This window comes from Lycorma delicatula, chromosome 11 (genome assembly GCF_047948215.1).
Source record: "Lycorma delicatula isolate Av1 chromosome 11, ASM4794821v1, whole genome shotgun sequence".
Taxonomy (NCBI): domain Eukaryota; kingdom Metazoa; phylum Arthropoda; class Insecta; order Hemiptera; family Fulgoridae; genus Lycorma; species Lycorma delicatula.
The window spans coordinates 48,254,253-48,278,952 of record NC_134465.1 but is presented as its reverse complement, the minus strand read 5'-3'; the positions used below and the strand labels follow the sequence as shown (position 1 = coordinate 48,278,952).

Here is a 24,700-nt window from a genome sequence, read left to right as displayed (position 1 = left end):
TTTAAAAATCGAATTTTTGTTTTAAACAAAACACAAAAAATAAACAAAATCTTATTATTCCTTCTGTACCTAACAAGCATTATTCTTAATACGGCAAAACAAAAAATATAAAATACATGAAATGATAAATGTTAACAGAATAACAAACCTCAGTTACAGTAATTGTTCAAAATTCCCTTCTTCACAATGTGAAAAATATTTCCTGTGGTTTTCCGTATCACCTCAGGATCGTTTCGTATAAATTCAATAGCGTTTCGTATTTTAATACGTAACTCTTCTTTAGTATTCATTTTTGTGGGTATACTATCGTTGTCATACGGTCCCAAATGAAGTAACCTAGTGGCGTTAAGTCGGCTGATCGTGGTGGCCGATCGATTGGTACACCGCGTCCAATCCAGTTTAAGAAATTATCATTTAAGTGATTTCTAGCTACAAAGAAAAATTTCGCGTTGCACCGTCTTGCTAGAAAATCATTTGCAATCTAATGTGTAAAGGTACATCCTCCAAAACAGCCGGCAAATTATTTTTCAAGAAATGAACGTATGCATGTCCCGTAAAGTTTTCATTGAAAACAAACGGTCCCAGAATTTTGTCATAATAATGCCACACAAAACAGTAATGTGAAACCTATGTTGGAAACTAGTTTCCAAAGTCCTATATGATTTGTCTTCGCTCCAGTGATTATTTATTATTAAATATTATTTTTACAAGTGAAGACTCCCTTTCTCGTAAAAGTGGTTTCATCAATAAATAAATTTGAACTTTCTATCAGCGATGTCTAGAAGTTTACCCGTCGGGGATAATCTGTTGGCCGAAAATTTTGAACTTTCTACAGGCGGAAAAGATAAAGAATTTCCTTCCTCAGGATGCGTCACACTTTGTTTTTTGACAAACCAGTGCGAAATGAAATTCGCCTTGTACTAGCGCCTAAGCTGCGCTGAATCACACGATGATTTTCTTGGCGTTACAACAGAAAACAAAGGCACAGGAAATAACCCTTTCGTTTGTAAATGCTGATACACGGAAGAATGTTTAAAAAATGAATACTTTAAAAAGAACGTTTATTAGGAACAGAAAGAATAATACGATTTCCTATTTATTTTTCGTCTGTTAGGCTTCAAGAAAAAACTGATTTTTAAAAGTGTTTATTTACTTTTTATCGGCTGCAATTACATTAATTTACTCAGAATTACATTTTCTAAGAGTTTTATAACTAAATCTTACGCATTTATTTGTCATTTAACAAATTATTGTACTACAAACCTAAAAAAGAACTTGTTTTTCGACACCGAATTTTGTGTTTTACCTCGGATATCTTAAAAACTACAGCAGTTACTGTTCTGAAAGATGATTTATCCTATTTCCCAGCTCTTTCTTTCTTTTTCTGTTTAGCCTCCGGAACCACCGTAATATATTAAGTCAGAGGATAATATGTATGAATGTAAATAAAGTGTAGTCTTGTACATTCTCAGATCGACCGTTACTGAGATGTGTGGTTAAATGAAACCGGGCCACGGATATCCACTTATATTCAAATCCGTGTAAAAGTAACCGCCTTCACTAGGATTTGAACCATAGAATTATCAATTTCGAAATCAGTTGATTTACGATGACGAGTTTACCACTAGTCCAAACCGGTACGTTATCTCCCGTCTAAAATTACATAAGAAACCATCAAACTATACTCTTAATTTTGGTGCCAAAAATTACAATAAAGCTTCTTTTTATTGGAAGATCTGAAAAATCCGAGGGAAATCTTTCGCTATCCGTAAATTGAAAACAAAGCTTTCACAGATGTTTCAATATGGAATTTTTCATTATTTTCACCAGTAGAACATGTTCTGAACGTTTCTCATTTTCTTCGTGGAACGCGCAGGCGCGCGCGTGTGTTTTCCAATAATAAAGATTTAATGAACATTTCAGGTCATTTAAAAATAAAAAAAATAGTTTTCTTAAATATCGCAGACCACTTAATAATTAACAAACATAACTAGTTTGGAAAACAATTTAGAAATAATTGAAAAGGTAAGCATTTAACACGAAAATAATAATACAAAATTTCAAATTTTAGAAAGATTTTATAAATATAAACGTAAATTCATTCAACATTAATAAAATTATTCCAGTTGAGATCGTGTCGAGATATTTAATTTTATTCATGAGGATACAAAAAACGTTTTTTTATCAAGCGACTCATTCCAACAATTTTTGCCGTAACTTTGTTATTTATGAACGGATATGAATAAATAATACGTCATTTTCTTTGTAATAAAACCCTAACATTTTTTTTTTTTATAATAACATAACATTTACATTAAACGGGGATTACAAAGATACTTTCTTTCTTTTCCCTGTTTAGCCTCAGGTAATTACCGTTCAGATAATACTTCAAAGGATGAATGAGAATGATATGTATGAGTGTAAGTGAAGTGTAGCCTTGTACAGTCTCTGAGATGACTGGTTAATTGAAACTCAACCACCAAAGAACACCGGTATCGACCCTCTAGTATTCAAATCCGTATAAAAATAACTGACTTTACTAGGACTTGAACGCTGGAACTATCGACTTCCAAATCAGCTGATTTAGGAAGACTCGTTCACCACTAGACCAACCCGGTGGGTTAATTACAAAGATACTAACAATTAAAATGTTTATATGGCTGCCAATTTGAAATGAGATCACTTTCATTATTTTTATACATAAACCTGTACGTACCGTAAAAGTATACTAGATTTCAGCTCGATACTATTAATCATTCACGAGAATAAATTTTTATTTTAAAAATACAAAATGGCAGATAAACTGTAAATTAAGCGTTTTCGGACATATATTGATATAATTTTTTTTCTTTATTCCGATGTAGGGGATAATTCTACTTCAGATATTTTCATTTCTAACCCAAATATTGATAGGAATTCACAAAAAATGTTAATTTACGTTTTATTTCAATTTATGAAAATAAATTAACTTAGTGAAATTGATAAATTATTTTTTATCATACCATTTACGAAAGGAATTATTATTATTATTACAACAATAAAAATATCTCATGCAAGAAGACCAGACTTTTCGTTTACGGCGCTTCACTATTCAGTCAGAAATTCACTGATTTCGAGTACAATGCACTTCTACTAAAAGCAGCAACAAAATGAGCTACTGCATTTAAAAATAGGCGTTCGGTATAAATCAAAAGAAAAGTAAATTGTGCATATGATAAAACAAGATAAATAATTCATCCAGGAGGTTAATGTACTGTAATGATGCATGAGACTAGAACAGATCAGTAATCTTGAATACATAGGATCTTTAATTATCTACTCAGAAAAAAAGATAAATGTCAAAAGCACCTACAAAAAGCCAATTGATGATAAAAAAGGGAGGCTGATACTTAACAAAACTTTGGTTAAACATACTTTGAGTACGTACATATGCCAACTTAGTTATCTGCAACGGAATGCATAACCTATTGTAAAAACATAACAGCAGAACAAGAGCAGCTGAAACGAGATACCCAAGTGGAGTGGTGTAGAGAATAAACTGGAATAGAGATAGAAACAGTACAAAAGCCAGATGCAGCAAGAACATCGGTATCAGCAGGCTGTTAAGAAAAAGGCATCAGAATAGTTCGGCCATTTGCTTAGAAAAGGAGAAAACAAAAGGCCAAGAACGGCTATGAAAGCAAGGCCAGTTGATGTGCGATGGAGAGTACAACCACGACTGGAATGGGAGGAGTACATTATGTAAATAAATATCGAGTAAGAGGGAAAAAATATCAGAGAAAGGAAAAAGACTGAAAATAGATTAAAAAACGTGACTTGAAGAATCCGATGGTTAACAGCAAAAGAAAAAGATAAAGAGAACAAAGGATAATTTAAGAAAAGGAAAAGCTCAAGCGAGAGTGTGAAAGGTATCTATTAAAACCTACCTTCAGAGAGATTCATCACTAACAATGAGTTTATGTGTGAAGTATACAAAATATGTTCTAAATATAATAATACCATCGAAAACACAGAATCAGCAAATGCTACATCCCTACCGCAATGACCGAATTGGTTCTAAGAGAGTGATTCTGACCCTAGCTCTTCACGTAGCACCATAAATAAATAAATAAATACTTTATTCAGATCATAATATAATTATACATTATATAGATCACATCAGGAATGGTAATTTTGCTATTTGCCAGACAGCAAAAAGTAACAGCATTTTGCTGGAACAAACACAGGAAACCACAGAACCTTGGTCAAAGCAGGATTATTAAGTATAAAATTTTACATAATAAATAAAGCAACAGTCCACACTAAGAGACAAAAATGATTATTTTATGAAATAATTGATTATAATTATGAAATAATGAGGCAACTATGTATGGTATGCAAATAAATAAATAACAAGGTGATAATTGCTTAATTTTTGATTGTTGTGTATATATATATATATATATATATATATAGAATTGGGTAGCTAGTGGTTAAACTTGCCATCACAAAATCAGCTGATTTTCAAAGTCTAAAGTTCTAAGGTTTGAATCCTTGTAAAGGCAGTTGCTTTTGTATGGATTTGAATGCTAGATTGTTGATACCGGTGTTCTTTGGTGGTTGGGTTTCAATTAACCACACATTTCAGGAGTGGTCGACCTACAGCTACATCAGGCCTGGCAAGCCAGTAGCAGTAATTGCATTTGCCCTTACATACACACACCAAAACCCGACATTAGCTGGAAAACTGATTGGAGAAAACAAAAAAAAAAAAATATATATATATATATATATAAAGTACACATTAAACAGAACAAAATTCACATTTATCTAATTATTAAGAGTTACTTTTAAAAATCATCAACAAATGATGAGTTTCAAACACATTATGCTACGTTGTTTCAGTAGAAGGAAATTCTTTAATTTAAATAAAATTAATCAGCAGATCTTTTAGACTGTTAAGCAATAAATTAAAAATACAAACTGAAGCAGAATAAGATTCTTTTTTCAAGTCAAATTATAGTCCATAATACAAAAATACTTGTGTTATAAGGTTTGACACAAGCGAGTTTATATGTATGTCTTAGGCGGATTGAAAAATCAGGCTTATTGTAAAGAGTACCGTCATTTTGCAATGCGCCCAACAAATTGGAAAATAGGACATTTATCTAGGCAAACAGAAAATTATTCGGCAATTTCTAATCAGCCTAATATTTTTCAGGCATACTGTAATGAGCCTAAAAAACTTTAGGCTAATTAGAAAATGTGCAATTGTTTGCTCATTAAAGAGAAATAGAAATCCAATATAAGCATTATTGCTTTTAATTAGAAGTATAATCAAACCAAACTTAACCTACGCTCGTGTGCACGTTTTTTTTACTGGCACCTAAAACAAAGGCGCTATTGTATTATGAAAACTCACAACTTTCAGGCTGCCCCAAAATGTAATATTATATCTTTGACAAGAATAAATCGATTGGAATACCTCTTTTGAGTTTTTAATTTTTTCTTTTTATAAGTGGATTGCTGTTCCTTGATACCTGTAAGGTTTTTTAAATTATAGTAATAATAGATACTTAACAATGATACTGTTTTTATCAATTAATCAAGATGTTTCAAAGTGAAATAATAAAGATCTTAATAAAATCGATTTGATAATCATCTACGGTCAACAGAAATATTACTTTCATAATTAATGGCAATCCTATCCACAAAATTAATGGTAAATTCATTAGAGAAGAAACCTTTAATAAAATTATCTATCATGTCCTTGCATACTCTCATCCAGTAAAATACATGTTTACATTAACATGTACGGCTGTTACTCCAATATATTCTTCATAAAGTTAGTAATTCTTTAAAAATAGCTTTGACAAAAACATAATGTTTCCAGTTAGATCAGTTAACTAACTGATGGTCATACCTAATGAATATTTTCCCTCACTAGTTTCCACTGAAGAACATACACTCTCCTTTTAAACGTGCTTTATTTTAAAAAAACAAATTAAAAACAAATAAATATAATAAAAAATTAAAGACATCAATAGCACGCAAAAAACATGCAATAACATAAATTATGTGATTAATAATCATTAAAACATTATAATTTACATTCAAATAATAAAACTAATGATAATTTTTATTTAAAACAGTGTGGATAATCAAATTATAAGAGGAAATTGATCAGAACCACGCTAATAAGATTTACGATAGAATTATATTTATAAGAGATAAAAATGTTCTACAAACTAAAATTACAGATTATTGAAAGGTAAAATTTAGTGATTTACAACAATCAGAGAAAAATTGTTTTTATATACAAACTTGTACAATATATCACACTATCTAAGCAAAACAATGAGTGAATACATCCCGTGTAATATAGTAAATGTATAAAAGATTTTTAAAAAACCAATCAAATAACACTGCACAATAATTTATTAACAAAAGTAATATAGCCTGGAAGGAACCATAAACACATGTTGAAATGTTAAACAGGCAAAGCCTTAAAAATACACTGTTCAAATATACAAAAACAAGCTTAGAATGATTCAATATGAAAAAACACAAGGTCTTATTGCTTTATCATAAAGGAAAAAATTAATTTGAATGTAATTATTATTCTGTAGAATATGATGACAGGAAATGAGGTAAAATCAATAACACAATCTGTCCACTTTGCTTTACCAGTACTTGTGCGTGCGCGCATGTGTGTGTGTGTGTGTGTGTGATGCTTTTTTTGTGTCACTCTTTTTTATTCTGTAACACATATAAAACTTCAGAGACAAAAGCAACACCAACTAAACTTACTTTCCCTGAGAATATTGATGCTGATTATGCAGACAATCCAAACAATAAACCGAGTGAAACTGTCATGAGTAGAATTGAATATCACCTACATTACAGTAAACTCAGCGTGATGTACAACAATCAAGTACGGAACACCATTTCACACCTTACTTGAAAAAGTGAGTTAGTTAATTTTGAGAACAGTTAAACCATTTTTGGGAATGATTTGTGACTCATGACTATTCTACTACAACCATTTGGTTATGCAACTAACGTAAAATAATATCAGGTTAGATCACCTAACACCCAGAATCCATTTTGCTCCAGATCCTACCAAGGTATTAAACTACACAGATAAGGCTAGATCATCCTTTCCCATAATTCACTCCTTTTTTTTCCTTATCCTTGATCCCTTCTTCCCAATTATCGGTTCCGTAGAAGTAGATCTTACCATGCTGCTATTTTATCTACGCTAAGATCTGAAAAGCCAACAAAAGGAGCTGTTTGTGAACAGACATGGAGACCGTTTCTTATTTGATTTTCATACAAAGCCGTATGGCTGAAGTGTTAATCAGGTAAACCCTAGTCATAAACTCTCCTAAATAAAAAGGGGAAAAGCATACAGTCTGTTCACATGACGTAGATATATAAGAAACATTAATCTTGCTCAAAAAAAAAAACCATAAACCATGAGGAAGGAGATAAAAAAAATAATAAAATAGAAAAATGTTGTGCAAAGGATAGCGAAAGGTGAAATGTGAGAAAAGGAAGTTGGCGCCAAATACAGAAGCAGTGACAATTATTTGCAAAATTTCTAAAACACAAAATAGAAGAAGGAGAAAATAATAACAATTTGAAAGACTTTTTATAATAAAGACAAGTAATAAAGAAATGAAAGAAAGATTCAGATTGGTGACCCAAACAACAGCATAAATGATAAAGACAGAGTAGGTTCTGAACAAGAAAATAATTGTCTCCATATTGCATGCCGACTCCATCACAAAGATATGGAAACAACAATAATCTTAAAAAATAAAATAAATATAATTTACAATTAAAGCTCTATCTGAGAACCGACTTAAGTAGTACAAATAAAACTGGAGGTAACAATAATTTACCTTCAAACGAGATCATGTATTAAAAAAGAAAAAAAAAAATGGTATTCTTTCTGTTAAATTGAAGTTAAATTTTGATAAGAGAAATATTGGTCCATTACAGTTGAAAAGGTAATTATATCAAACTTTTTGATGGAACATATTGTATTGCGTACTATATTGTTAATATAGCTGACTAGCTGAGCCCAATCAAAGAATATACAAGAAGAATATACAATCAAAGAATATACAGAATTTTAACTATAACAGAAAAGAAAAATAACTGGCTGTAACATATCAACTGAGAAGGATCGACCAGAAAAGTGCAAGAAGCAAAGAAGAGAGGATGAAAAATTCTAAAAATTAAAATCTAAAAATAACCAGGAGGGAGCTATTAAGAACTCAAAAACTTTACTGGAAATAGAACAGAAATGAAGAATTGTCATAGTGCAAGTGATAGTATGTCTTAAACCAGAGAATATTACGATAAGATTAACCCAAATCCTGCAAAGAAAGCTTAAACAAATCTTACATTAAGAAGATTAACCCAAATCCTGCAAAGAAAGCTTAAACAAATCTTACATTAAGAGGATTTAAATTACACAAAAAAGAATAACTAAATTACATCTAACACGTGAAGAGTTAAACAATCTAATTAGAAAGAGAATAATCCAATGAGACAGGAAGGAAAATTCTTTCATTTTAATCAAGCTGATTAGGTCCACAACAAAGGTAGGATTAACATCCTGGAACTGAAAGTCCAAAATAAGGGGAAAATATTAAGTCCATACTTAATAAATAAGTTTCTAACTAGATCATCAAAATTACTTAATTCTTAAACCAGAACTGCTTCAATGAATACCGCTGCCATTCATAAGAAACTAAAATAATAATAGCTGCTGTAAAACAGAAAGTTAATTAACAATGAAGTGGAAGGTTACATTAACTATAAAAAAAACTGAGAATAACCAACTTAAAACTGTGGAAAATGTAAATAAAAATTTACGCATGAAACACCTATGGGCTGGAAACAAGCACTACTAAGAAAAAAAATAGAAAGCCAGCGATACATAATATAGGAAAAAATAAAATATCCAGACATATGAGAAATTAGATGAGACTATAAAGAAAGTAGAAATAAATGGATTACAGACAAGTGATAAAAGACTTAACAAAGAAAAGAAAGTTTTAAACATGCTTTTAAACAAATCTAAAAAAATGGATTACCCAGTAAACATTTCAACAAAATAATACATATAAAGTTGTCTATTTTCACAAGACCACAATGAAGAGTATGGGGCGCAACCTCAGTTCTATTTTGCACCTTAATTTTATTTCATCCAAAGAGATTTACTAGATATTGTATATTGAAGCTACCATTTCATTTTACAACAAAACCTTTGTCATATTTAAAGAATTTATGTAGATATTGAATATGAAAGAACACCCCATGCTTTTCATAGTAGTCTTGCAAAAAATAGACAAATTTATACAGATTATTTTGTTGAAAACAAAATTATCTTCTATTTATGTTTACTGAGTAATCCATTCTTTTAGATTTGTTTAAAAAACTATGTTTTAAATTTTTATTTATTTTATACTTTTTATTAGTATGTTGTTTATATTTATGGGAGTAAATATAATATAATAGTTTTCGATATGTTCAAAGTGATACACTGTACATTGATGTTCATTAAAAAAACCTACTGCACATGTGTACCACTACTCTTCATATTCTGCGCATGTGTACTATCCGTTAACTGTGGAACGAAAGTGAGCTAAAGAAAAGCATGTATACTTGGTTATGTTATACAAAACCAAGAAGAGACTGATATCCTACAAGAATATGTCAATAGGATATGGAAAGTATACAAGAAAAATAGAAGTTCAGATAACCTATAAAAAAAGTAGAACACACAAAATAGAAAACAAGAAATAACAGAAACAAAAGAACTAATAGTCTTTATTACAACCAGTTTCTTTATCATGATTATCCTATACTAAAAGAAAATGTGATACAAATAAGTTAACAAAACATTACAAAACTAGTGATTTCAGAAAATCTGAGTGCTAAGTTATAAAGCAGAATTATTAAAGAAGTTATTAATTCATTAAAATTTCTATATTTTTCTACAACTGAAATATAGGTTAGAAATAAACACTAGGCTGAGAAATCCAAGTAAATACTTTTTATCGCAATAAATAGTTTAATGGGAACTACAGTCAACTTACTATAACGGCTATACCCTTCCTGTTAAACATGCATATTTTAATATTACAATATTTTTACAACGGATTTGTGTACAGACAAGAAGCAGCACAAACAGAAAAATGGATAAATCTAAAAACACTTCATTTTATGAGGCTTCATAAAAAATTGCAAACAATTCTTAATTTTATCACTGGAAATATCCAGAGAAAAACATTTTTTTTATTGTGATATTGGTACACATAACTTTGACATCTGCTACATCAAAAACCACTGCCAGTTTGGATTAGATTTTATATCACTTTAGATTAAACACACTAGATTAAACCACTTTATGTTCTAGATTGGATGCTGTATGATGAAAATTTTTAAAGGTTTTCATCAAATCTAGTATCCAAGAACAAATAGTTTATAAAAGCTAAAGCGCTTCCCAAATGCTTATGAATCAGTTGATGAAGGTGATAAAAGTCAGGAAACCTAGAAAATCAATAACACGTGAAAACATGGAAGGATTTGCACAAAAAAATAATATTCAATTACCATTATGGAAATTGCTGAAAAGATTTTTATCTTAACCGATTATATGTCAAGTAATTTTAATAATTTTTTGGACACATGATAAATAAAGGAAAAAATCTATTCTGCCATTTTCAAGTTCTGACCAGAGACTGTATCATCAAAGAATTTTTGATGAAATGATTAATGTTTTTATTAACATCAATATTCTTTCAATATAATATACAAGTAACTGATAAAACAAAGATCTAATTGTTTCAGTGGAAGTTCCCAAGCAAGTCAAAACAAAAAAAAGGCACACTGGTTTTGACATATTAAATATATCATGTTTTTCTCTATTAACATTATGCATTCCAGTAATTTTAAAAGATACTAGATTCAAAAAAGATGTTCTTTGTGTATTTTACATTGTTTAATGTATATACCTACAAAAAAGAGAAAGGTCAAGTAAATAAAAATTGAACAAAGTAAATCCAACAGATCACATATTACAGCTTGTTCAGAAATCTTTGTCCAAAAATAACGCTGTAGCAATACTTGAACAATCTTACTTCGCAAACATGGCTGTTAGTGTCTTCTCTTACTGACAACATAAAAAATCATAAAAGGAAAATTTTTTGTAATCACTAAAACAATAAACAAAAACTGGTGAATGAACAAAAGGCTATACCTAAAAGAGGTATAACAGTTTCACAACTGTTTTGAAGATTAGAAAATGTTAAAACTTTATATTTTATCCAGTAGGGATTAATTTTTAAGAGAACAAGTATGAATAATTTTTTTTTTCAAATAAACAAAAATTGCATAATACTGAATGAACATTGATGGTAAACTCTTATTTTTCATCCATGCAATTTTTTTTCTGTATAATGGCAAAGTAAATCATTATAAAAGTAATAACACCCTTATACACATTGTCATATAAAACTTCATTGAATAATAACTATAAAAAATTTCACAGAACACAAAACCATAAGTAAAATGAATTAAGAGATGAAAGTGGTACATTTTCTCCATATTTGGATTATATTCCACATTAGTGTAATCAAATGCTTACAATATTTTAGAGTATAGCCAAACAACAAATATTACTTGACTAAGCAGAACAGAATTACATCATTAGCCTGATTTTGAATTACCATTAAAAATAATCTAATATATTAATAACTACTTCAAAAATCTATTAGCGCAAAATCTGTAAAAGATAAGGACAGACCAAAAAATAAGTTTCTGGAATATGTAAATACTGCTGACATGATAGAAAAAATGTTTACAATGAAACGTTTTGCATGAATATTCATACATCTCGCGTTACAAGTATTATTCATAGTTGAAAAGAACATTTAGCAGGAAAGAAATTCTTTCTTACAAATTGTAGTACTACACAGATACACCATATTATGATGGCTAATCATCAACAAATGGTTTGTTAAAAAAAATGAAATACTTGAAGAATGCATTAATTTTTCTACCATGACAATTTGTCAATATTATTATTTTTTTATTATTACACCAACCTCTATGACAATTAGATAACTAACATTCTACCTTTCATCCAGAAAGTTCTGGGTTCAAATCCAGATTGGGAATGACGTTTTTTCGTACGTTACAAAACTTCATCCCAGTTTTGAAGTACAGTTACAATAACTGTATTAACTATACAGGCATAAATATATTATTTTTAAAATTACAATCAGATAAAAATTCAGCTAATAAATATTATTTCAACTTATTTTATCGGTAATGATCTTTGTTTAACTAAAAAATAAATCTCTTAAATTATTGAATACAACAATAACAATTTGGAATTTTGGAATGTCACAAATTTTGTTTAAATGGGATCTTTCAAGAATTATGTAAGCACCTAAGGAGTTCATGATTTGCTTACTTTTTCTGACAATGAGCAAGGGTGGACCACTCAAATGTTTATTTACAATAGAAAAAGCAAAATCAACAAAAGTGCAGTGTCAATTAAAATTAAAGGTATCGACTAATACTAATTAATAATACAGTTTCATTACATCTAAAGCAATCTAAATATGTTTCACAAACACTTGGTTATTGGAACATTCTAGATAAATTCTAGAAATATTCCACTAATAATGCAAATCTCTTAGTATCTTAGGACAATGTCAAACTTACGCTTTAAGTTGCAATTAGACTCCACTTAATTTTTTAAATCTTCATTTGATAATTTACTTCTGCATAATAATACATAATTTTACTTAATTTACATTCTAACGTCTAATTAAAACAATATTGTATAACTAAACAAATAAATGGTCGTTTTAAATTTCATTAACGTATATCAACAAATCCTGATTTTTAGCTTGGTAGTACAGATCAGATCACCCTTGCCAATTTTCCAGATGCTAGATGGTATAGATCTATAGTGGCCTACTTAATCAATAGGTTTTAATCTACATTCTTATGTAACCAAAGAAGAAGGAAGTATTTGCTAATATTTGCTTAGATGGAGGTAGGGGCAAAAATAAAGTTAAAAAAAGTCTTGTGTGTTAAACAAAAGAAAAGGCTATTTTTTTATGATTTGTTTTAGTGTAAATCAACATTTCTGCAGAACTGATCGGTAAATAAATCCAATTAGACATAATTTTAACATTAATCACCGTGTATAACTAAACTATTTCATAGATACAGTCAGTAACATTTGAAGACAGAAAAATTAACAAATTTACAGCAAGATGTTTCAAATTGAAATATTTTTTTAAATAAAACCTGAGAAAACTGAGATCATATAAAAAAACCTAAGAGAATAAATCTACCAATTATTGTTAAAATATTACTCTAGTTAAGTTTTCTAATAACCCTCTCAAATTCCACTGTATATTTTTGTAAAGCACAAGAAAGGAAAAATCATAGCTCTTAAACAAACAAAAAACATATTCCATCCAAACCCAATCCAGAATTTATTACTTTGGTAGGTAGGTTTATTAATTAATTAGTAGGTTTATTAATTTGAATTCATGCCATAAAAAGAATTCTTAATTTATAAATATGATTTTAAATGGTACCCTCATAAAACTTATACCGAACATTATCACTAAATCGTGCATGCCAAGAATACATTACAACTACTCTGTTAGAACATTACGTTCTAACAGACCAATAAATTATCAGATTAAAAAAAATTGTTATATTTTTCCTCTACACCTTTACTATCACAGATGATTATGATGACGATGATGATGTTAATGAAGATGATTACAAAACAAAAGCAGCCATTAATTAATTTTTTTTCAAAAGAAACAAAGTGGAAAAGCACTAATCCCGACGAGCTTCACAGTTAAAAGACGTTTTATTTGAAAATATTAACTGAATCTGAACCCAGACCTGCGTAATTACTTAACAGCTGATTTAGCAATAAAGTTGTTCAAATTTATCACCTGACATAGAGGTTAGTGATCAATACAATAAACTATTAAATAAATTATTTTTCTTTATTTTTTCCTGACTTAATAGGGTACTAGGTGAAACTTATTTTTTGATCCACCCTCAAGGAAATAATAGAAAAATGCATAGTGCAAAATCCTACCCTGTTTAGAAGGGTGTTCAATCTGTGTAGACAAGGCAACGTATATCCCGCACCAACTCTCTGCAATAGCAATACGTATCACATACAACATTCATTTACAATAATACAACAATAATTTTATTAATTTAATTTACAATTATAAACATTAAAAGTAACAAAATAATATATATATAAATATATACACACAAATAATCAACCACACAGACAAACTGTGAGGTAAATAAAAAATACATGCATGTTAGTAAGTGAAGATTTGTAGTGACACAAATATCACGATTTAGCACATTCAGCATGGTGATGAGGTGATATTCTACAGCATATAGTGTATTTACTGGAGTGCTGGTGACATCAACTAGTTCAATAACTTTTTCTTTCTTTTTAAATCCCATAATAGTTTCTGTAATGTTATTAAGTCAGCATTAATTTTTCCACAATTTTTGCTCTACATACATTCATACCGATCTTAATGTTTCCTGAGCAATCGTATGCACAGATATACTGAACAAAGATATTACTGATCTTTTTAAATATTTTACTTTATATACTTTTCATTTAAAGTATACTAATTACAATGAAATAGAATTGATATTTTGTTTTATTAAGAGAGCCTGATACTGATCATCAATTCTATTCAGCTTTAGTAAGTCGAGGATATATTTTGTGTAATAATTTAGAAATATATTTCATATTCTAGTGATTATAATCATAACTTTGTTTTCAAAATATTTCTAATAAATAAATAAAAATGATTTTAGAGTCCTTAATAAAGTTAGTAAACTTTTTAAAAATAATTGAATTTAGTGAAATTTATTGCTAAAATATTAGAGATACTTAGGAAATTTTGTAATTATATAAATAAACAATAAAGATTTTCAATTCATTCAAATAAATTTTTTTTCTATTTTCTTCAACTTTTAAAAAATGCAGAAATTATATCATTTCTATAAAATAATATTATTATTAATAAATATGAGGGACGTTCAATAATTAACAAGACAAATTGATGCAGAGAAAAAACAGTTCATTCAATGAAAATGAAACTTTCTGAGGGTCAAGTTGGCAAGCTTGGGAACACATTTAATCAGCTGTTCAATCATAATCTAAAGATAACCTCTTTTGTTGATTTCACAATGTCAACTCTACTTGAAATGTGTATACCGGAAGAGCAATGTTCAGTGATAAGAGTTTTGCTATCAGAAGGTGTGACACTGATGGAAATTTACTCAAGAATGTTGAAACAGTACAGTGAAAAGTGTTTAAACCACAGTAACGTGTATAGTGGGTAGAACCGTTTTTATTCAGGCAGAACAAGTGTGACTGATCTACATCGCACTAGAAGAATGGTTTTAACAACTGCGCTGCAAAATTGCATAAATGATCTTATTCACAAAGATAGGCAAGTAAAAATTTCCCAAATTGCTAGTTTGTATAATATTAGTGTTGCAACTGCGCAACTCAATCATTCATGACATCTTGAATTATCACAAAATGTGTTCGAGATGGGTTCCAAGACGGTTGACTCTAGCCCATAAAAGTACCCGGATTCAAATTTGTTCTGAGCTCAAAGAACGGTTTGAAGCATAACTATATAATTAAAGTACTGACTTTCTAGATCATATAATAACCTGTGATAAAACGTGGATACACCATTTCCAGCCCAAATCAAAACGGCAAAGTCTTGAGTGGAAACATACAGATTCGCCCACCAAAATGAAATTCAAAACTCACGAGTCAGCCGGTAAAGTGATGATAGTCTCAGAATACTATCATCGAAAATGTCACAGCGCTCTCTCAAAAGGTGAGATTCTCTTGCATGACATCACACACCCTTGTATCGCTCAGAGAATAAGAGAAACACTCGAGAAGTTAGGCCAGGAGGTGTTGCCACATCCTCCTTACAGCCCAGACCTCACCCCATCTGATTTTCATTTGTTCAGCTCACTCAAAGACTTTTTTATGTGGCAAGAAGTCTGACAACAACAAAGCGGTCAAAAAAGCAGTATACAAATGATTCAAACAGCAAGGTAAAAACTTCTACACTGTGGAAATCAGAAAGCTCACAGAATAGCAGGTTAAGTGTCTAAATGTTGCTGGAGGCTATGTTGGAAAGTAGTGTAAGTTTCATTGTCATTGAATAAATTGTTTTTTTTCTTCATCAACTACACCAATTTGTCTAGTTTATTGTTGAACATCCCTCATATTATAATATTACCAAATAATAATATATTTGGTAACACAAATGAAAATTAAAATTGGTAATGAATTAATTGTAAACTTTGGTATCACATCTTGTAAATGATCACGTATATCACTCTTGATTTTTATTTAATGAAAAACGTACAAACAGAATAATTACAGTGAATAATTATAATAAAAATTGGCCCCAGCAACCACATAACATACCAATTACTAAAAAGCAATGAACAATTAAATTTTTAACTACTCTAAACTTGATCAACACTAAACTACAACCAACACTTCATCACTATTTTACTATTCAGCTACTCAAAAAAATCTTAAACTACATGAATCAATATCAGAATTTAACCCTATCTCTGACAAATGTATAATTCTTTGATCGGAAGGTTTTTGTCTATATATATATAAGGGAGGCTTATTTCAAAAAATTATAAAAATTACTACTGATTTCATATCAAATACATCACAAAATATGAAGAATTGTACTGTAATGGAACTATTATGCTTATTTTTTACAGCTGCAAAACACAAACACTGAAATTCACATATATATTTAGGCACATAAAAAAATACAATATTTACACTTATTAAAAATATTCTAGATTAAACTTGAAATTGCAAAATGTGCAAGAGTAAAGTTTATATATGTACACTGATATCAGAAAAAAATCATAGTTAACAAATTTCTTTCTGTTCAAAACTTCATCCAATACCACAAATCTATATCTAAAGGATTTATTTCACTGCATAATTACAGGCCTAGCAGGTTGCAAAATTATGCAAATCAATTAAATAATTAAGTAGGTGTTAGTTGTTATCTTTATATCAAATTTTGTATAAAATTACTGACCTAATTTTCCACAAGTAATGTTTCATTATTTGTAAGAATATCATGAAAAACATAAACATCAAAACTTAGGGAAAAATCAGGAAAACTATTCTATAACCTAATTACTGTACAAATTAACTCTAGGTTTTTCTTCATTTTTTCATTGAGTTACATTTATTATTTTTATTTATTTATTTTTTGGGGTTAAAAATACCTTCATGTTATCACCACTCTGGTTAAAATAAATAATAACCAAGAGGCCTCTTCTAGGATATTAAAATATTAGCAAAATGTGGTTAAAACTAAGATAATAATAGGAATAAAGCTGAAACAGTAAAAGAAATGCAACAATTAGGATAATAAATGAAACATGAATAACAAAATAGTATCAAAATGTTGACAGGTTAAATTATTAATACATTAATTCTTTTTAGAAGTAATAATATCCAGTCTAGTATATTCTTGTCATTTCCTAAGACACACTGTATGCCCCCTCTACAATTTAAATTTGCGACTATTTAAAAAATTAGTTTATATATGCATGCACATACATATACATAACATGCGCACATAGAGAGAAACAGAGAGAATTCTGAAGCACAGTTGAGAACTGATTTTACAAATCAAGATTTACAGGTTAATTTCAGAAAACTCAGCACAAAATTTTTAATAAACTTATTTCACTTTGTAATTAAAAAAAATATATTCAATATTGTCTAATACAATCTGACAACAGCAACCAGCAAGATGGTTGAATAAGCATTAAAACAAAATGAAATGTAATATTTTACAATAGGCTGCTTAAAATATTCTTAACCAATTTCAAACCATTTAATGGAAACATCAAGCAGTGATTACCAAAGCTTGTGTTAAAATATGATCATTCCCTAAAAAAAATAATGATTTCGGAACAAATGTTTATAATCACAAATTTTTTTATTCGTGGGGGGAATCTATCATTTCCTATTAACAATTAAAAATATGGATAATTAAAACAAAAGACCATAAAAGAATTGATGCGTTTGAGATATGGGAACACAGAAGAATGCTAAGGGTACTGTGGATGGAAAAGAGAAAAGACGAGTCGGTTCCCAAAGAACAATTTTCAGAAAAGGCTATATTCTCCATATGCTATCAGAAAATATTGTAATTCTTTGGACACATATGCTAGCAGGAAGACCTATCAAAAATCAATGTGTAAGGAAAAATTGAAGGACAAAAATTTTGGGGAAGATGCCCAATACAATGGATAAACCAAGTGGATAAACAAACAAATGGAATGCTGAGCCAGCTAATCCAAGAAGCAGATAGGATGTATTACAGAAAAAACACCAAGAAAAAAAAGAAAAAAAGAAAACACCAAGAAAAAACACCATCCTCTGCATGGTCACCAACTTTCTGGAGAAGGGTAAAACAATAATAAGGCAATATTTTGTGTCTTTGCCGAATGTCTAAATATGAAAATAAAGAAAAAGACAACAGCATTTAACCAAAAAGAAGATTCCATTTGTTTAAATTATATTGTAAAATTCTTCCACAACCCCACTCCTAATCGCCAGACAGCCCCTTTGAACTATTATTTGTTTCCAAACATGAAGATGTAGCTTGCTGAAAAGAGACAGGCAAAATTATAAAGCTATCATAAAAACATATGTTTATTTTTAAGACTTTGGTAAAACATGTTAGAAGGATGGAATCAACAAATTTTAACATTATTGCCCTAACTATATATACTTAAATGTACATTGCACTGGCAAATAAAACAGATTTTTTCTGAAAAATTATGTCTTCTTCACTTTTGTATGGACATCAAACTCTCCTGGTACATACAGAATATAGAATGATAGCTCAATTTTTATTTTTAAGAATAATAGGATAAAAGATTCACCCGAACGAAGCTGTAAACAACATTAAATCACGGTCATTGTTGTCTTTTGGAGAATTGTGTAAACTATCTTCTTAGGTCAGAATTACTAAAACAGTTTTAAGAGCAACAAAATGATTAAAAATATGAATATCTTGCAAAATTATTTATTTAAACCTTAATTGAATTAAATGCAATCAGTTCAATTATTTATTAAAAATACACATGATATTAAATTTTTTTCCCTGTGTAATCCCATATAATTCCCCATAAACTACAGCCTCTACAGTCCTACATCTGGCCCCATAAGAATTTTATTTTTGAGGAAGGTACTGTTTTCAAGAACATCCACATATTTTGGTTGAAATTAAAAAAATTACCAAAGGCTGCATCTCTAATATCAGTGCAGCAACTCAAGGAAAATTGCAATGACTGTGAAGAAAATAGGTTTTACCCGCATTAAAGCTAAAGATGGACATCTTGAACATTTATCATAACATGTATGTGGAAAATGATTAAAAATATAATCAACTTAGTTATCTTAATCAATTAAATTACTCTTGTCATTTAGTAAATATAGTTTTTTACACATGGGTAAAAAATACATAAAAGGTACAAACAGTGTATGTTCTACTACTCATATCAATTTAAGCTTGGGTTTATGAAATAATTAATAAAAAGACATCTAAAGACAATTTAAGCAAGTTTTTAAACATTTAACTAAAGAGTTACCTTGACGGTCACAAAGAAACTTAATATCAACATCAACATAAATATTTGACAACTTCTGAAAGACGAAAAGAAGAAAAATTTGAAAAAAATTCAAGCAATCAAAAAAGAACGTAGAAAATTATCAAATAGATTATTAAGATTTCTTAGAAAATCTAAAACACCCAACTTTAACTGAACAGTGGAACACATACTGACAAAATTCAAAGATTTAGTATTTTAATGAGCTTGAAAAAGTAATTTTCTTAATTCACATTTGGATTATAAAAATCTTGAAGGTGTACATGTAGATCAAGATGAAAGATTTAATCAAGTCATTATGTAAATGGAGTTTAGATACCGGGGTAGATGAAATATAAGCATGACTGAATACTATTGTAGAAATTATTCAGAGAAAAGCTGGACACTCCTCAATGCTTTAAAAGAAGCATTGAGGAGAAAGCAGAAAGGCAGTAGAAGTTAGAAATTGTTATTTATAATATTACAACAATGATTTGCAACTGAAACAATTTTTTTATCCTTTTCGAAGGGAAATACTTTTAAAGCCTGCATACATCTTATATTATTTTGTCTTTCTGCATTTTCTTTACTTGGTTAATGAAAAATCCTACAAGAGAAAAATGAATGTTATATTTGAAATTGATAAAAAAATTATACAAAAAAACAACTGAAACATGTTAGAAATTTTCACTGAACCACAATTTACAGATCTGTTATATAAACCCACAAAAAACATTTAGATATTTAAAGCTCTCATGATTCAATGACATAATAATTTATACAGTAGATAACTGTAAGATGTACAACAAACAAATTTCTACATGTAACCTGCTGTTTTGATATGATGGGACACTTATGAAACACTATCACACTTTTTTATATCATGTTATAATAATAAAACGTACTTATTATTCAAATGCAACATAATAAACCACTAATGAGTAGCAAATAATTATTAAAATAAAATAAAGATAGTGTTGTAAGTTTGTATAAATGATATTATCATTATTGTTATAACTGTACTTATAAATTATTCATTATCGGTATAAAGCGTACTCATTGCTTTATATCTCAAATTTTTTGACATAAAAGTTTCATAAAAGAAAAGAAAAAGTAAAAAATTACAGATATTTGGGAACTATGTACCAGAGGGCTGAGAGAGCACAAAGGATAGTGATGGCAAAGGAAGCCTTTAGTAAAAAGAGGATATCACTTCATAGTTAACTCTGGACATAAGAATTATGGAGTAGGTTAACCGTGTCCTATATATGGAGTGTCTTATTGTATGAAAATAAAGCATGGATGATGAGGAAGAGAGAGAGCGACTGAATTGAGGTTTTTGAGACATATATAAGGAAAAAATGTTAAAAGTAAGATAGTTAGATAAAAAGAAATGAGGAAGCAATGAACAGGATTAAAAAAGAAAGAGTATTTATGCAGACAGAACACAAAAAAAGGGAAACCAGTTAGGACATATGGTTAGAGGAAGTAGAATCTTGGCAACTACACTGCAAGCTTAAGTAGAAGGAGAAAGGAAGTGAAGAAGAAAAAGGATGAAGTTGGTACAGATTGGAAACTATACTGGGAAACAAAACTGGGATAAAGAAGAAGTCTTGGAACAGGAATAGATAGAGACGGCATTGGTGTGGGGGACATATCACCACACAGAACATCAAATGATTATGACAATGATGAAAAGATTTATTTTGAAAGTAAAAATTTATGACCAGTTCTGTCATCATGCCTTAACACTTTGCTCCTAGAACAATAGTGTTATGTCGACAAAGATTTCATAAAAACCTCTAGATAAAATACAATAGCTATGTTTATTGTAAACTACGGTCTGTAATTCCGTAATATAACTCTTCTGAAAGCACACTATAACTGAATGATCAGTTATAGTGTTTATAAATGCCACTAGATAGTATTAACTTCACATACTCAAATAAAAGAGATTTAATAACTAACAACAGCTATTTTACAGTGGCAGTTATATTGAATAAGCATATCGATGATGATGGTACAATTTTGAACAAATAAAATAAAAAATGGGTGATAAGATGAAGAATTTGAAATTGATGTAGTTAATAGTGAAAATACACAGAAAATACAGAATTCCAAAATAAAACTAAATTATTATAATTATTTCCCAAATTATTTGTCAACTTGTTAAAAAAGTATTTTTCATTTCTAACCTACAATTGCGTACCTAGGGCTATACTGACAAATTAATTATCAATTTAAAAAAGAAATTTCAAAATGAATGCTTGGTAAATATCATGTTCTTAACTATTAACTTTTTTTTAAAAAAACTCTGAAATATACTAACTTTAGATATACAACACCAGAGAAATGTCCTTTAATTAAATGACTGGTACCACAGTGTTAAATCATAACTAATAAGTGATGTAATTGGTAATGACCAATAAAACCAATTCTTAGTATACATTACAAGTCAAGAAAATTAACAACTAAAAATTAAAATGATACTAATAGATAATTCACTTTCAACATATATAAATTAAGCGAAGCTACTATTCCGTGTTAATGGCAATTCTACTGATAAAAGAGCCCCACAGTTGCCATAAAAAGATTTTATAAAAGAGCAATTTCATGTAATTTGAAGACAAGTTGTTAAAAAAATAATAATAATACTTCTATTAATATACCTAAGTAATATTATAATTTAAATACTCAATAATCAAATTTTTTCTTATACTCTAATGATAATGTTTGCCTACATTGGATGAAGTGCTGTCGTCCTACACCATACAAAATTTTTTAAATTATTAACTGGTTGATCGCTGTTTAATATTAAACCAAAATATATAGAAACATTACTAAGATTAAAAGAAAATCCAGAAAATGTTTAATTAAAATTATACAGTTACAATATGACTTAACACTGAATGTGGTTTCATACCTTAAATGTGGTTCAACCCTGAATATGATTTAAATCAGTATGATTTCACATTCCATTTGAATATGAAAACATTTCAATCAACTTCAGAAAATGAATTTTTGATACAAGACATGGAACATGTTATAGATAGCCTGTTACACTTTATTGGCATGATTTTCAAATGCATTCTCACACAAGACAGTTGTTTTCTGATGAATGTACAATTTATTGCAATTTAGTAGCTATGAATGTGGTTTTCTGGACTAAGGAGAATCCTCATTTTCAAGCATGTCTGAAAGGGATACACATATAATATGTGATAATTTGACGACCATAATTTGAATAGTACATGAATGGTGATTCTTATTTACAAATGGTGAGAAAATGGTTAATATAATAAAACTTCAAGAAGGATATCATGAAACAAGTCTAGATACAGTAAGATGGGGTTTCAATTACACTTTCCTAAATTAACAAATTCCAGACTGCTGAATCAGCCACGGTTTATAATCGTAATCAGCCCCACTTCAGTGGCACCACAAAGCCCTACTTTGTGAAACCCATTAACAAGGATTAATCATGGCCTATGTATCTCAATTTTGATATGTAACAAATTAAAACTGGACTGTGGAGGAAGCCTTTCAAATAATAACTCTGGAGATGATTTACAACATATCAAGTATATGAAGATGCATACCTCTGAGTATTCAGAGTAAAAGTGCAAACACAGATCTGTTGGGTAAATAATTTTTAAGTACAAATTTATATAAATGTTAAATGTTACTATGTCCACAATGTATTAGTATTATTTACCTAGGAGTACGGGAACTTCTTGGACATAGCATATATAATCATATATATATTTATATATATATATATATATATATATATATATATAGGCATATGATTGTGATCTTTTTAAAATAATAATTTAACAATACTTGATCATAAGAACTAATCTCAAATTTATAAATGGATTTGTCATTCTGCCTTTATTTTAATAAATTGCATATTTTCCTTCATTCAAGTGTGAGGTAATCATTAAGAGTGATATTATATTTAAGTTATATGAATTTAGTTAACAATGAAAATAATAATTCAGTTTTTTCATACATTTATCACAATGACAATGAGTAATAAAGAACTGAATACATTTCAGACTATTTACCAGATAATTAAGAATTTACATGTTTGCAATAAATGTGCCATAAAAACTTACACTGCTAACAAAATAATCCTAATGGAAAATAAAAATTTATATTTTAGTGCAAAGAGTGTTGGTTTAACTAACATCCCCCCACAAAAATTTCTTCATACTACAAAATTTATTTTTTACATACTCAAATATTCCAAAATTTTAAATGACCAACTGACCATAAAACATTCTTCATAAAGATCTCCTTTTAATAACTCTTCAACTTGGTTCTTAAAATAAATTTCTACTTCTGCATATTTTCATTTTTTGTCAATTAACAGATTTTATATTACAATTACGGATGTAAAAAATATAAAAATAACTATTACTTAAAAATATTATTAAATAACAATTCAAGAATTTACCATTAACACGATATACAAGGGTTATTTATTAATTAAAGAGATAAATAGTAACAGCAGAAAAACTATTTAATAGAATAAATTCAAAACTGTCTGACATTAAAGTTAACACTACAACCTAGAAAATACCAGCTGTTCAAAAAGAATTTCTATTATTATAATCTCCTGTGTTTATTTTGAAATTTCCAGTCTCGACTTAAAATATTTATCATGTAAGAACAGTATACTGTAATAAAACTTTTATTTCTGAAAGTGTAAAACCGGCCAAAATTCACTCACGGTAGTTAAAACAGTATGGTAAAACGTGTATTAATCACACAATTTTTTATAAGTGGTTTGAATAGTTTAAATCAAACAGAACAGGTATCACTGCTTTCTTTATAGCAAAAGACTGGTGCAAGTTTCAATTGACGCTTTGCAAAATCAAATTAATAATTTTATTCCAATAAACAGAAGCATAAAAATCTGGGAAGTTCTGAA

At 29.0% G+C, this 24,700-nt stretch overlaps 1 protein-coding gene across 4 annotated transcripts in view; it reads right to left on the bottom strand.

The window, feature by feature from the left end:
* The window catches only part of Btk (tyrosine-protein kinase Btk29A), a 135,944-nt gene that overhangs the window by 95,720 nt on the left and 15,524 nt on the right, over nt 1-24,700 (bottom strand). For 3 of the 4 annotated variants that reach the window (XM_075378334.1, XM_075378330.1, XM_075378331.1), the window contains one exon: nt 14,141-14,200. The exons of the other annotated variant lie outside the window; for it this stretch is intronic. In XM_075378334.1, coding sequence (XP_075234449.1) covers nt 14,141-14,200 — 60 coding nt within the window. The remainder of the gene's footprint in view (nt 1-14,140; nt 14,201-24,700) is intronic. 4 annotated transcript variants of the gene reach the window in all.